General features: G+C 47.1%; 1 protein-coding gene across 5 annotated transcripts in view; it reads left to right on the forward strand.

Annotated features, from left to right (window-relative positions):
- LOC137339899 (cytosolic purine 5'-nucleotidase) overlaps window positions 1-15523 on the forward strand; it is a 143761-nt gene that overhangs the window by 124474 nt on the left and 3764 nt on the right. For 4 of the 5 annotated variants that reach the window (XM_068001947.1, XM_068001945.1, XM_068001946.1 and 1 more), the window contains one exon: window positions 8068-15512. The exons of the other annotated variant lie outside the window; for it this stretch is intronic. In XM_068001947.1, coding sequence (XP_067858048.1) covers window positions 8068-8307 — 240 coding nt within the window. In that variant the 3' untranslated portion in view covers window positions 8308-15512. Of the gene's footprint in view, window positions 1-8067; window positions 15513-15523 lie in introns of those variants that run through there. 5 annotated transcript variants of the gene reach the window in all.

Here is a 15523-nt window from a genome sequence, read left to right on the forward strand (position 1 = left end):
AAAATTTTCCTCAGCTCCCCTCTAATCCTTCTACCAATCACTTTAAATGGTTATTGACCTCTCTGCTAAGGGAAATAGGACCTTCCTATCCACTCTATCTCGGCCCCTCATAATTTTATGCACCTCAATTAAATCTCCCCTCAGCCGCCTCTGTTCCAAAGAGAACAACCCCAGCCTATCCAATCTTGCCTCATAGCTAAAATTCTCCAGTCCTGGCAACATCCTCGTAAATCTCCTCTGTACCCTCTCTAGTGCAATTACATCCTTCCTGTAAAGTGGTGACCAGAACTGTACGCAGTACTCAAGCTGTGGCCTAACCAGTGTTTTATACAGTTCTAACATAATCTCCCTGCTCTTATATTCTATACCTTGGCTAATAAAGGAAAGCACCGTTGCAATAAAGGCCAACATAACATTTGCCTTCCTAATTGCTTGTTGTACCTGCATGTTAACTTTCTGTGATTTGTGTACAAGGACACCCAAATCCCTCTGAATACCAACATTTCTTAGTGTCTCATCTTTTTTTTAAAAAAATCTGTTTTTCTATTCTTCCTACCAAAAATGGATAATTTCATATTTCCTCACATTATACTCCATCTGCCACCTTCTCACCCACTCACTTAACCTGTCTATATCCCTTTGCCACCTCTTTTCGTCCTCCTCACAGCTTACTTTCCCACCTAGCTTTGTATTATCAGCAAACTTGGATACATTACACTCGGTCCCTTCATCAAAGTCATTAATATAGATTGTAAATAGCTGAGGCCCAAGCACTGATCCTTGCGGCACCCCACTAGTTACAGCCTGACAACCTGAAAATTACCCATTTATTCTACCAATATGAAAACAGAAAATGCTGGAGAGTGCTGGAGAATGTTAAAGTCCTGAAACGTTAACTCTGTTTCTTTCTCCACAGAAGCTGCCTCACATGCTGAGCTTCTCCAGCATTTTCTGTTTTTATTTCAGATTTCCAGCACCCGCAGTATTTTGCTTTTGATTTATCATTTATTCCTACTCTCTGTTTTCTGTCCGTGAACCAATCCTCTATCCATGTTTAATATATTACCCCCAATCCCATGAGCCCTAATCTTGAGTTCAATCTCTTGTGTGGCAAGAGATTGTTACTGAACTCTATAATAGATGTGTCAAACACGATTTCCCTTTCATAGAACCATGTTGACTCTGCCTAATCATATTATCATTTTCTAATACCCTGTTACTATATCCTTAATAATAGATTCTAGCATTTTCCCTGGCCTGTAGTTCCCTGTTTTCTCTCTCCCTCCTTTCTTGAATAGCAGTATTACATTTGCTACCTTCCAATCCATGGGGACCGTACCAGAATCTAGGGAATTTTGGAAGATCAAAACCAATGCATCCACTATCTCTGCAGCCACCTCTTTTAGAACCCTAGGATGTAGGCCGTCAGGTCCAGGGGATTTGTCGGCTTTTAGTCCCATTAATTTCTCCAGTACTTTTTCTTTCCTTATCTTAATTGTTATAAGCTCCTCATTCTCATTAGACCCTTGGTTCCCCACTATTTCCAGTATGTTTCTTGTGTCTTCTACTGTGAAGACAGATGCAAAATATTTGTTCAACGTCTCTGCCATCTCCTTATTCCCCATTATAATTTCTCCTGTCTCAGCCTCTAAGGGACCTCTAAGTTTACTTTCACTAATCTTTTCCTTTTTACACACTTGTAGAAGCTTTTACAATCTGTTTTTATATTTCTTGCTAGTTTATTCTCACATTCAATTTTCTCCCTCCATCAATTTCTTGGCCATCCTTTGCTGATTTCTAAAAGCCCTTCCATTTCTCAGGCTTACTACTCATTTTGGCAACATTATAAGCCTCTTCTTTTAATCTAATACCATCCTTAACTTCTCTAGTTAGCCACGGTTGGATCACTTTTCCCGAGGAGTTTTTATTCCTCAAGGGAACGTATATTCGTTGAGAATTATGAATTATTTCTTTAAATGTTCGCCATTGTTTATCGACCGTCATATCTTTTAATCTAATTTCCCAATCGACCTTAGCCAACTGTCCCCTCATACCTACGGAATTGGCTTTGTTTAAATTTAAGACCCAGGTTTCGGACTTAACTACATCACTCGCAAACTCAATATGAAATTCTATCATATTATGATCACTCTGCCCCAGAGGATCCTTAACTATAAGATTATTAATTTACCCTGTCTCATTACACAATACAAGGTCTAAAATAGCCTCTTCCCCAGTTGGTTCCTCAACATTTTGCTCTAGGAAACTGTCTCGAATATATTCAATGAACTCGTCCTCCAAACTACTTTTGCCAATTTGGTTTGCCCAGTCTATATGAAGATTAAAGTCCCCCACAATTATTGCATTACTCTTGTTACATGCTCCTCTAATTTTCTGATTTATACTCTGTCCAACACTATAACTACTGTTAAGGGGCCGACAAACTACTCCCACCAGTGTTTTCTGCCCCTTGTTATTTTTAGCTCCACCCAGACTGATGGTGATTTTCTGAGCGAAGATCCTTTCTCACCACTGTCTTCATCTCATCCGTTATTATCAGGACTATCCTATTAGTGACCGTAGTCACTAATACCCTATTACCATTGTTAAACTCTCTGTCACTTCCTGACACACTCTGCTTGTTTTTACCCAACTCACTACACTGCTCTACAGCCTTGACTTTTCTCTTTAGATTTATAAATTTACCCTTGCCTGAACCCTTCCCTCCTCCTATTAGTTTGAAGCCCTATCTACAGCCCTAGTTATTCGATTCGCCAGGACACTGGTCCCAGCCCAGTTTAAGTGGAGCCCGTCCCAGTGGAACAGCTCCCTCTTTCCCCAGTACTGGTGCCAGTGCCCCATGAATCAAAACCCCTGTCTCCCACATCATTCTGAGCCACACATTTAACACTCTGCTCTGTTTGACCCAATGCCAATTTGCACGTGGCTCAGGTAGTGATCCAGAGATTATTACCTTTGAGGTCTGTTTATTAATTTGGATCCTAGCTCCTCAAACTCCCTCGGCAGAACCTCATCCTTAGTTCTATCTATGTAATTGGTTCCTACTTGGACCACGACAACTGGATCCCCCCCGTCATGCTCCAAGTTCTTCTCCAGCTGTGAGGAGATGTCCTTAACCCTGGCACCAGGCAGGCAACACAGCCTTCGGGACTCCCGGCCGGGGCTGCAGAGAACAGTATCTATCCCCCTGACTATACTGTTCCCTAACGCTACCACATTCCATTTCACTCCCCCCACTTGAATGGCCCCCTGTGCCATGGTGCCGTGATCAATTTGCCCATCCTTCCTGCGGTCTTTGTTTTCATCCATACAGGAGGCAATTATCTCGTACCTGTTGGACAAGGTCAAGGGCAGCGGCTGCTCCATCACTGCATCCTGGGTCCACAAACCTGCCTGACTTGCAGTCACATCCTCCTGTCCCTGACCACTGACCAAATCTAAACCACTACCGAACCTAGGTGGTGTGACTGCCTTCTGGGTCAAAGTGTCCAGGTATCTCTCCCCCTCCCTGATGCACCGCAATGTCTGCAGCTCAGACTGAAGCTCAACAACTCTGAGCTGAAGTTCCTCGAGTTGCAGACACTTACTGCAGATGTGGTTACCTGGAATCTTGCTGCTCTCCACCATCTCCCACAAGCTGCAGTTACGGCACCTCCTGCCCCGCCAGCTCTCTCTAACCTTGTTTTATTCATTTAATTAAAGTTTTTATGTAATTAATTCACTTAGTTTAAAAAATAACTAAAAACAAACTGATTAATCTAGTTTAAGTTATTTAATAAAGTATTAGCAAGTTATTGGTTCCTGGTTCCTAGTTTAAACCACTTCCCTAGCTTAGAGAACAAAAAAATGTATTACTCACCAACCTGCTGTCCTCTGAAGTCACTCTTTCAAATTTCTGCCTTTGTTTGAGTTGGTCTCAGCTTTATATCCCCGCTCTGCTCCCGGTCACCGCTCCCGCTCTGCTCCCGGTCACCGCTCCCGATCCGCTTCCGGTCGCCGCTCCCGATCCGCTTCCGCTCCCGGCCCGCTCTGCTCCCGGTCACCGCTCCCGCTCTGCTCCCGGTCACCGCTCCCGCTCTGCTCCCGGTCACCGCTCCCGATCCGCTTCCGGTCGCCGCTCCCGATCCGCTTCCGCTCCGCTCCCGGCCCGCTCCGCTCTCGGTCACCGCTCCCGATCCGCTCCCGGTCGCCGCTCCCGATCCGCTTCCGCTCCCGGCCCGCTCTGCTCTCGGTCACCGCTCCCGCTCCGCTCCCGGTCACCGCTCCCGATCCGCTTCCGCTCCCGGCCCGCTCTGCTCTCGGTCACCGCTCCCGGTCACCGCTCCCGATCCGCTTCCGCTCCCGGCCCGCTCTGCTCCCGGTCACCGCTCCCGATCCGCTTCCGCTCCCGGCCCGCTCCGCTCCCGGTCACCGCTCCCGATCCGCTTCCGCTCCCGGCCCGCTCTGCTCCCGGTCACCGCTCCCGATCCGCTTCCGCTCCCGGCCCGCTCCGCTCCCGGTCACCGCTCCCGATCCGCTTCCGCTCCCGGCCCGCTCTGCTCTCGGTCACCGGTCCCACTCCTTTTGTCCCCAATAACCACTAAAAGCACTAACCAATGAACTAAATAATTACTGACTTCCTCTCAACGCTCCTCCTTGTCTTGTGACATCACTTTTTGATTTTTGATTCCTGGTGCGGCTCCCTTTATACTCCGCTCAGTCTTAGTCTATAGTTCTTTGGTTTAAATCACTTTGCACCTCCTTCCCCCTCTGCACCTAATTCCCACACTCACCAAATTCCCAGTTGAATGTCCTCACTCTGTTAGCACTTCTCTCCGTTAGAGGTTCACTCTCTGTCATTCCCAACCTGTGTGCTCAGCATGTTATGAGGCTATGGAATGCACAACTGGAGTTGGTGATTGAAGCAGAGGTCATTTCAACATTTAAGAACAGGTTAGGTATGTGGTTAAAGGAAAGAGAGATAAAGGGTATGAGAACCGAGCTGGCACTGGGATTACTATTCAGCCTCCCAGATTGTGCTCCTGGAGTAACTCCGAGGCGAAACACAGGCAACAGGCAGTATACAGCATGGTTATTATGTGTGTATATTCATTGCATTTTTGTGTCTTCGATAAAAACTTTTAAGTGCTTTCATCTTGAATTGATAGAATCATAGAAAGGTTACAGCACAGAAGGAGGCCGTTCGGCCCATCGAGTCCACGCCGGCTCTATGCAAGAGCAATCCAGCTAGTCCCACTCCCCCACCCTTTCCCCGTAGCCCTGCAAATTTTTTTCTTTCAGGTACTTATCCAGTTTCCTTTTGAAGGCCATGATTGAATCTGCCTCCACCACCCCCTCGGGCAGTGCATTTCAGATTCTAACCGCTCGCTGTGTGAAAGTTTTTTTCCTCATGTCACCTTTGGATCTTTTGCCAATCACCTTAAATCCATGCCTTCTTAACAAATCCATGCTGGCTTTCCCTACTCAATCCACATTTGTCCAAGTGACTGCTAATTCTGTCCCGGATTATTGTTTCTAAAAGTTTCCCCACCACTGAGGTTAAACTGACTGGCCTGTAGTTGCTGGGTTTATCCTTACACCCTTTTTTGAACAAGGGTGTAACCTTTGCAATTCTCCAGTCCTCTGGCACCACCCCTGTATCTAAGGATGATTGGAAGATTATGGCCAGTACCTCTGCAATTTCCACCCTTACTTCCCTCAGCAACCTAGGATGCCTCCCTTCCGGACCGGGTGACTTATCTACTTTAAATACAGCCAGCCTTTCCAGTACCTCCTCTTTATCAATTTTTAGCCCATCCAGTATCTCAACTATATCTTCCTTTACTGAGACTCTGGCAGCATCTTCTTCCTTGGTAAAGACAGATGCAAAGTACTCATTTAGTTCCTTGGCCATGCCCTCTGCCTCCATGAGTAGATCTCCTTTTTGGTCCCTAATCGGCCCCACCCCTCCTCTTACTACCCATTTACTGTTTACATGCCTATAGAAGACAGATGCACTCACCGCCTGGTGTTCAGTGTTAAATGCACTCACTGCCTGGTGCAGTATTGGGTCATTCAGACCAGGAAGGGCCCGAGCTCCATCCCCGGTCTGTGCGGAACTAGCTGATCTGAGTCACGATGGCAGTGAGTGCTGCACTTGGTCTCAGTGACCCTGGGCTAGGGAGAGGAGAATCAGCCAGGGTTCCTACTCCTGAGCACTATCCAGTGACCCTGGGCTAGGGAGAGGAGAATCAGCCAGGGTTCCTACTCCTGAGCACTATCCAGTGACCCTGGGCTAGGGAGAGGAGAATCAGCCAGGGTTCCTACTCCTGAGCACTATCCAGTGACCTTGGGCTAGAACAGGATTAGATTCAGGTTTATGCATGAGGAATAGTGAGCTGGGAGAGGTGCTGGTTGGGAATGAGTTATTGCTGGTACATGTTGTGCAGTAAGGTACCAAGTACTGACACAACTTGGACCAGGTGATATTTACTTCACTGAAAGTTTGTGCAGTGAGTGCTGAGGAATAGAACCCTTTCTATTTCAGGCACCCACTTTGAGAGAGTACAGCAGTTAGACCCAGAGGAAAGATGCCTCTGTTCTACTCTAGCAATGTGCTTCAGCTCCAGGATACGAGCCCCTCCCTCTGCCCCAGAAGTCTATTTCCCACACCAGCCATCCTGTGGTCTCTCTCAGTGAGCTTGTAAATGTAATGAGTTAGAGGCAGTTTTGTGCACTGGGATCTGGATTGAGACTAAGGATCCCAACAGTCAGCTGACAGGAGACTCATCCCATCAGTCCCAGAGGTGAGAGGCTTGTGTTGAACACATTGTGCACCTGGGGGGGTGTATCTCCTCAGGGTGGAGCTGGAGCCTCATTTCCTGGCTGCTCTGTTTCAAGCTGTGATCAGTAGCTGAAGTTCAGCTGCAGAAGCTCAACCCCTGGTGCTGCCTCCAAATGCAAACCGGATCTTTCACACTCCCTCCTGTGGACTATTTTTACAGAAAACTGCCACATCTAATCTCTTTCCCACCCCCCCCCCCCCCCATCCCCCATATATGTGCTTTCTTGTTCCTCTGTTTATGTTTCTTCTATCACTGCTTTTGATCTGTCCATTTGAATACTCTGCCCTGCCCCTCGTGCTCTGTCCCTGCCCCTCTATCACACACTGTCTGATTCTTCTCTTCTTATGCACTCTCTGCCTGCCTTTCATTTTCCCACTTGTGTATGCTCTCTCTGCCTCTTCCCTTTCCCTCGTACACGCCCTCTGCCTCTTCCTTTCCCTCGTACACGCCCCCTGCCTCTTCCTTTCCCTCGTACACGCCCTCTGCCTCTTCCTTTCCCTCGTACACGCCCCCTGCCTCTTCCTTTCCCTCGTACACGCCCCCTGCCTCTTCCTTTCCCTCGTACACGCCCCCTGCCTCTTCCTTTCCCTCGTACACGCCCCCTGCCTCTTCCTTTCCCTCGTACACGCCCCCTGCCTCTTCCTTTCCCTCGTACACGCCCCCTGCCTCTTCCTTTCCCTTGTACACGCCCCCTGCCTCTTCCTTTCCCTCGTACACGCCCCCTGCCTCCCCCTCCTTTCGTGCACGCCCCCTGCCTCCCCCTCCTTTCGTGCACGCCCCCTGCCTCCCCCTCTTCTCGTGCACGCCCCCTGCCTCCCCCTCCTCTCGTGCACGCCCCCTGCCTCCCCCTCCTCTCGTGCACGCCCCCTGCCTCCCCCTCCTCTCGTGCACGCCCCCTGCCTCCCCCTCTTCTCGTGCACGCCCCCTGCCTCCCCCTCCTCTCGTGCACGCCCCCTGCCTCCCCCTCCTCTCGTGCACGCCCCCTGCCTCCCCCTCTTCTCGTGCACGCCCCCTGCCTCCCCCTCTTCTCGTGCACGCCCCCTGCCTCCCCCTCTTCTCGTGCACGCCCCCTGCCTCCCCCTCCTCTCGTGCACGCCCCCTGCCTCCCCCTCCTCTCGTGCACGCCCCCTGCCTCCCCCTCCTCTCGTGCACGCCCCCTGCCTCCCCCTCCTCTTGTACACGCCCTCTCTTGCTGTTCCCTGTGCCTCTCTCTGTCCTTCAGATGCCTCACGAGTCGACTGTGGAGCACAGCCATGTTGATATTAATGATGTTGAGTCTCCAATGGCAACACGCAACCGCTCCACAAGCTCCATGGATATTAAAGAGACCGAATACAAACGGCACCAACTGACCCGGTCAGTCAGCGAGATCAAACCCCCCAACCTTTTCCCACAAACTCCACAGGAAATTACACATTGCCATGATGAAGATGATGATGAGGAAGAGGAGGAAGAGGAATAATAAGGAAATTAAACTCATTAATCCTGACTCTATCCCGTGGAAGTAAGAAACGGTTTAAGGTGTGCAGGATTGAAGATTATTGATCTGGTTCAGGGTGGAGAGATTATTGTGAAATACTACAGGGATTCAGAGGGACAAGAAAGATTCGGTTTAATCCTGGAAATTTGTGGAAAGAGCAAAGTATTTAAACTTTTTCCCATTATCTCTGTGATTTGACAATGTACAAATGAGTTTTAATTGCAAGTCAGAAATTTGCATTGAATGCGAAAGATGATGGACATTGAAGACTGAGCTGAATAAAAAGTGTCACGTCTGTGACTGTCTTTGTTGAATGTGTGGCTAAAGATAATGGTTGTTTCAGAGGGAAGTGATTGCAGAATTCAGCCTGTGGTTTCCCTCAGCCCGAGTTTCTGACCGAGCACCAGCAGCAACTTGTGTTTCAAACTCCTTACACCCAGTAACCTGAGCCTTTCATGGATCTGTCCTTGGATTCCTGCGTATTTCACGCTTGTGTTTTTATTCCAGTTTTGGGGCTCAGGTCCCAGGGTACAGAGATCGGGTGTGTGAGTGATTGGATCTCCATCAGGGGAATTTATGCATCCACTTTAATCAAAGCACAAACTAGTCAGTGTCCACCCCCAGAACCAGAGTGAGAAGTTACTTTAGGGACAAGAGCTGGAATTTCCCTTTAGGACGGCGGCAGATGTGGGGAAAATGAGTCCTTGGTGAGGCTGCCCCTGTTCCCTTCATTAAATTCCTAGGCACAACGGCAAGTCAGTGTTTACTCCAATTCCAACCAGTCTGTTCCATTACTGGGTGTCGAGTGCTGGTACATCCTGTCACATGACGCTGTGCAAGGCAGGGAGTGTTACAGAATCCCCCAAAGGGGGAACATAACTGCATGGAAACACTGCCCAAGTTGCAATTTATATTTTGGTAACTTTATTCTTCCCACTTTTCCCAATCCGCATTTCCCACTTGGGCCCAGAGGCTCGGATCTCTGAGAAAGGGCACAGAGGCAGGTGGATATGAGAGGCCAGGGTGAGGCTTTCTCTTCGGGATCAGTGCGTCCCCACTGTGGCTTGGTTGAGATCAAGAACTGATCGGGTGCAAAATTGGCAATTTTACTCAGAGAAGACTTGGATTCTTGATGTGGGAAATCTAAAAGTTCATCGTGGTGTAGTGATGGGACAGTGTAGAGGGAGCTTTACTCTGTATCTGACCCGTGCTGTACCTGCCCTGGGAGTGTTTGATGGGACAGTGTAGAGGGAGCTTTACTCTGTATCTGACCCGTGCTGTACCTGCCCTGGAAGTGTTTGATGGGACAGTGTAGAGAGAGCTTTAGTAGAGGCAACAAGGGGGCAAGCCATACTAGATTTAGTAATGAGTAATGGACCAGATTTAGTTAACGGCTTAACTGTACGCAAACATCTATCCAATAGCGATCATAACATGATCGAGTTCAATGTAGTGTTTGAAAGGGAAAAAAGTGAATCAGCTGCTAAGATTCTAGACTTGGGTAAGGCCGACTTCAATGGGATGGGATGACTGTCCACAGTAAACTGGGCAAATCTGTTAATGGGTAAAACGACTGATGATCAGTGGGAAATGTTTAAAGGAACATTTAACGTGATACAGAATCGGTTTATACCCCTGAGGGGCAAGAACTCTACTTGCCAAAAAAACCAGAAATGGACAATTAAAGAGGTAAGGGACAGTATAAGACATAAGGAAAGGGCATACAAAAACGCAAAAAATGGCACAGATCCTGGCGAATGGGAAAGATACAAAGATCAACAAAGGGTCACAAAACAGATAGTGAGAGCTACAAAAAGAGAGTATGAAAAGAAACTTGCAAGGGATATCAAAACTAATACGAAGAAATTTTATAGTTATATTAGGAAAAAGAGGGTGGTCAGGAGCAGTGTTGGCCCCTTAAAAACTGAAAGTGGGGATATTGTCATTGACAATGGGGAAATGGCAGACATGTTGAACAATTACTTTGCGTCAGTATTTACAGTAGAAAAAGAGGATAGCATGCCGGAAATCCCAAGAAAACTAATATTGAATCGGGGACAGGGACTCGATAAAATTAACATAAGTAAAGCAACAGTAATGAAGAAAATAATAGCACTAAAGAGTGACAAATCCCCAGGACCAGATAGTTTCCATCCCAGGGTTTTAAAGGAAGTAGGTGAGCACATTGCAGATTCCCTAACTATAATCTTTCAAAGTTCTCCAGATTCAGGAACTGTCCCTCTAGATTGGAAAATTGCACATGTCACTCTGCTTTTTAAGAAAGGAGAGAGAGGGAAACCAGGGAATTATAGACCAGTTAGCCTAACATCTGTTGTGGGGAAAATGCTGGAGTCTATAATTAAGGTTAGGGTGACTGAACACCTCGAGAATTTTCAGTTAATCAGAGAGAGCCAGCATGGATTTGTGAAAGGTAGGTTGTGCCTGACAAACCTGATTGAATTTTTTGAAGAGGTGACTAAAGTAGTGGACAGGGGAATGTCAATGGATGTTATTTATATGGACTTCCAGAAGGCATTTGATAAGGTCCCACATAAGAGTCGTTAGCTAAGATAGAAGCCCATGGAATCGAGGGAAAAGTACGGACTTGGATCGGAAGTTGGCTGAGCGAAAGGCGACAGAGAGTAGGGATAATGGGAAGGTACTCACATTGGCAGGATGTGACTAGTGGAGTCCCGCAGGGATCTGTCTTGGGGCCTCAATGATTCACAATATTTATTAACGACTTAGATGAAGGCATAGAAAGTCTCATATCTAAGTTTGCCGATGACACAAAGATTGGTGGCAATGTAAGCAGTGTAGATTAAAACATAAAATTACAAAGCGATATTGATAGATTAGGTGAATGGGCAAAACTGTGGCAAATGGAAATCAATGTAGGCAAATGTGAGGTCATCCACTTTGGATCAAAAAAGGATAGAACAGGGTACTTTCTAAATGGTAAAAAGTTAAAAACAGTGGATATCCAAAGGGACCTAGGGGTTCAGGTACATAGATCATTGAAGTGTTATGAACAGGTGCAGAAAATAATCAAGAAGGCTAATGGAATGCTGGCCTTTATATCTAGAGGACTAGAGTACAAGGGGGCAGAAGTTATGCTGCAGCTATACAAAACCCTGGTTAGACCGCACCTGGAGTACTGTAAGCAGTTCTGGGCACTGCATCTACAGTCTAAAAATTAGAGCCAGACCTTTCAGGAGTGAGATTAGAAAACATTTCTACACACAAAGGGTGGTAGAAGTTTGGAACTCTCTTCCGCAAACAGTAATTGATACTAGCTCAATTGCTAAATTTAAATCTGAGCTCGATAGCTTTTTGGCAACCAAAGGTATTAAGGGATATGGGCCAAAGGCAGGTATATGGAGTTAGATCACAGATCAGCCATGATCTTATCAAATGGCAGAGCAGGCATGAGGGGCTGAATGGCCTACTCCTGTTCCTAAGTTTACTCTGTATCTAACCCGTGCTGTACCTGCCCTGGGAGTGTTTGATGGGACAGTGTAGAGGGAGCTTTACGTTGTATCTAACCCCTGTTGTACCTTACACGAGAGAATAAATTGCATTTAATCGCATCTTCAACGTAACAAAATGGCCCAAGTAACCTGGGGGTTGAAGTGCACTTTGGACATTGAGCAGGATGTAGTAAGGAGTTAGTGAGGTGGCTGTGCTTTTTGCTGATGAGGGATTGGTAAGTGTGAAAAGGTGATCTCAGCACTGCTATGCTTCAACTTGAGGCGTATAAAGATGCCCAAAAACAGGAGATGGGTTTCCTGTAAACCTGTTCTTTCTCCTGATCACATGGGCTGCAGTTGGCTGGTTTGCATTTACTGATGTAGCGTTGGACTCTGAGTCATTCTGCAGTATCCAGGGCAGGGTAGGTTTATGCAGATCTCTGGCTGATGGGTGGAGGTTGCCTTGATGTGTGTCTGGTGTGAGGAAACGAGCCAGCAGATTAATGACTGTCCATTGGTCAGAGCCCCAATGGCTTTATTCCCAGCCTCAACCACGCTGAGCTTCTTAAACACAATGAAAAATAGACATGCAGTCTGAGTGCAGACATACGCTGGTGGGACTCCTGTTCAGCCGTTGTTGTCAGATGCTGTGTCCCGGGGTGCAGCTGTGGGATGTTGCACTTTGAGCAACATCTGCCTGCTATTGCCAACCGTGTAGCATGCAGTTCCGGTCTTGTCTAAAATGGTACTCCTTCAGTCACCTGCTGGGTTTCACTATTTTCCCATACCTTACCTCCTGGAAGGCCTGACTGTTTGGCTATGGCTACTGGTCCCTCACCATAGTGACGATTCTTCACCTGCGATCCTTGATGGTGGGTAGTAGCTATTTGACCACGGAGCCCGTGTCCTACCCCCGAGTAGTGCTGCTAATTCCCCAGCAGTGAGAGACCGGTTTTGTTTTAAGGATTGTGATGAATATGTAGAGCTGAAGCTGGAGGTTTGGTGTACGTTGAGCTTCCTACATGACCAAGACCACTGACAATCAGCAAAACGATTGAGTTATTCTATATATTTAACATAACTTGTACTTTTAACCAGTTTACGGAACAATCTGGTGGTGGGTATGTTTTTTGTTCACAGCAGGGCAAGAGGTTCAGATCCTGCCCTGTGCCGTATGTGAAGCCGATCAGTAGCTTTATAAATGGAGGGCAACATCCCACATTAACCTTTCTCTTCAGGCCAGCTGTGCAGTTGCAGTGATTGTTCACCAGATGTGGTTTGAATCAGAATTTAGGACCCTCAGCCCTACTGTGCAGTATCCCTGAAATAGCCACTTTGTTTTCAAGGTTTCAATATGACCATGTGTTAAGCCTGGTTTAAAATCATATATATTTGAACATGAGTGATTCCAACAATCTTTGGAACTCTGACTCAGTATAAATCTGTGATTCCCAGTGAAAAAGTGGAGATCATTCTATTCCTTATTGGGTAATTTGTTCTATGATCAGGCACTGTCCATTGATATCTGCGTTGTACACAGGTGCTGTGAGCAATCTGTCTGTTTATCCTGTAACTTTATTCATTCAATTTTTCATTTGGGAAAAATGCCTGTTAAAATGTGATTGATTCTGTTCCTTGTGGCAGAGGCAGATTGGCAGTGATGGTCGAACAATGCTGTGCTCTCGGCTTAGTGAGTGTGTGTACCCTACGGGGTGGTGCTGAGCCATAGAGCAACGCAGGGGTCTTGTCCTCTTGTTCTACTTAGGCAGTCTCTTACGGTTTAGGCAGAATGTAGAAATGAAGATTGTCTGTATCGCAGAATTCTCTTCATTCTTCAAATGGAAGCATTCGCCACACTCCAGGCTCCCATTCTCCGTACTCCAGGCTCCCACTCTGCCCTCCTCTCTGTCCATTGCTAGGAACTGGATTTAATTCAGTGTCCCCCCTTCCTTTTCCTCTTCAGTGAGCAGGTGAAAATGAGCTGTGGTCCTTGAGGTCACAATGAGGGAATGCAAATAGCTCAGACCAGGAAAAATATGTGAGTCCTCCCCTCACATGTGCCATGCACCTCTGGTCACCCAGAGAGGGCATGGAGAGGGACATTGACTCTAACCTGTCCTTTATACTGAGGAAGTAAGAAGGTGCCACTGACATAAGAAATGTCTAACAGAGATGTTTTCCCTCCTGATTTTCCTCGTGTGGAACTGTGCCATTCTGGCTAGTGTCCTGTGTGCGAAGGTTGTCTGTATTTGAATAATGAAGACCCCACTGGGTAGGTAATCTTCGTGCCCTTCTGAAAGCAGGTGCTCTGATTCCTTTGGGTCAAGCTGTTTTTATCTCCACACTTCAGTGTCTCGTGTCTCCAGACAGACTGTTGTGGTTGGAAGCACTGATGGGTCCAAGAGCTGCAGTTTTTTCCACAGTGCCACTCCCTATTCAGCCACTAGGAGGCACAGCAGCCGGAGGGGTCCAATTCATCTACCACTGAAGGGTTTTGGAATGACGAAGCCTACTGCCTGGTAGCCATTTGAACACGCTGGGACATGGGCTGGGACTTGCATGTCACTGGGCTTGGGGGTTGACGAGGGGACTTTTTCAGGGACTGGTGACTGTTTGATTTACTGTGAAAGGGTTAAGATTCCTCAGACATGTCAGAATGGGGTGAGGATTTCAGTCCCAGTAGCCCCAGCCTTCCTGTTGATCACAGAATTGTTTCAAAGAACACTCCTTCTCTAGCCCTGTACTGCTGGTTGGAAACAGTTCTATTTCTGCAGGTCAAACTTGTATGGGTTGGGTCCCTGATATAATGAAGTTATGTTGCATTGTTTTGTTGTTCAGTGGAAGACTGGTACCAGAGGCTGGTATAGTATCTGTACTGCCCATGTCCATTGTAAGATTGGGTAGTACTGAGCATCAGAGTTTGATCTTCACAGCTGGTCACAGCAGCAGTATGTCCAGTGTGTGCCCAGTGTACTAGCTTCAGCTGGGCTACAATTGGCCTCAGTGCCAGCAGAAGGGAAGACTCGGGCAGGGTATCAGCTCCTATTGTAGAGTGTGAGGACAGAAGTAAGCGTGGCCCTGTTATAACAAGAACAGCTCCCTGAGCTGGGATAGTTGGGCAGCTGTGGAACTCTGTACCTTGAGGGGAGTGGAGAGGAAGGTACCTGGGAGAACCTATACACAGTGCTTAGTAAGGAGCTACACTAAGCCTCCAGTACCAATTGCACCAAAATCCCATACTGCCCCGGTTCTTAAAGAGCCCCATGGTCCCATGAAGCTGTTTCCGCCCTCCGGCCCACTTTTTTTTTGTGATTTACGGTGTTGCAAAGTCTGGGCCAGTCCTGGCAGTTGTAGAAATAATAAATCAAGTTGCCAGGCCAGTCTCAGCACTCTTGTAATATCACTGTATCTGGCTATTCTGATCTCTCCAGTCCCAGCAATACGTCATGGAGAGTTCCTACACCCTATTTTAAACTGGGAAAACAGATTTTATTTAATGAATTGTAAAGCCATGTGCTTGGAATTATTTTGTGGAGGTTGGGGCAGGTATTACTAATCCTGTGAGTCATGGTCAGTACACAGCAACCGTGCACAAACTGAAAGCAGCACATTTAAAAGTGGTTTTCCTTCACAGACCTGTCCAGATTTCCTGTTCTACCGTAAAATGTATTGTTCCTGATGCTATTTGTAAAATAAAGGAGGAACCATTGAATGTAATTATTATTGCT

Source organism: Heptranchias perlo, chromosome 21, assembly GCF_035084215.1.
Source record: "Heptranchias perlo isolate sHepPer1 chromosome 21, sHepPer1.hap1, whole genome shotgun sequence".
Taxonomy (NCBI): Eukaryota; Metazoa; Chordata; class Chondrichthyes; order Hexanchiformes; family Hexanchidae; genus Heptranchias; species Heptranchias perlo.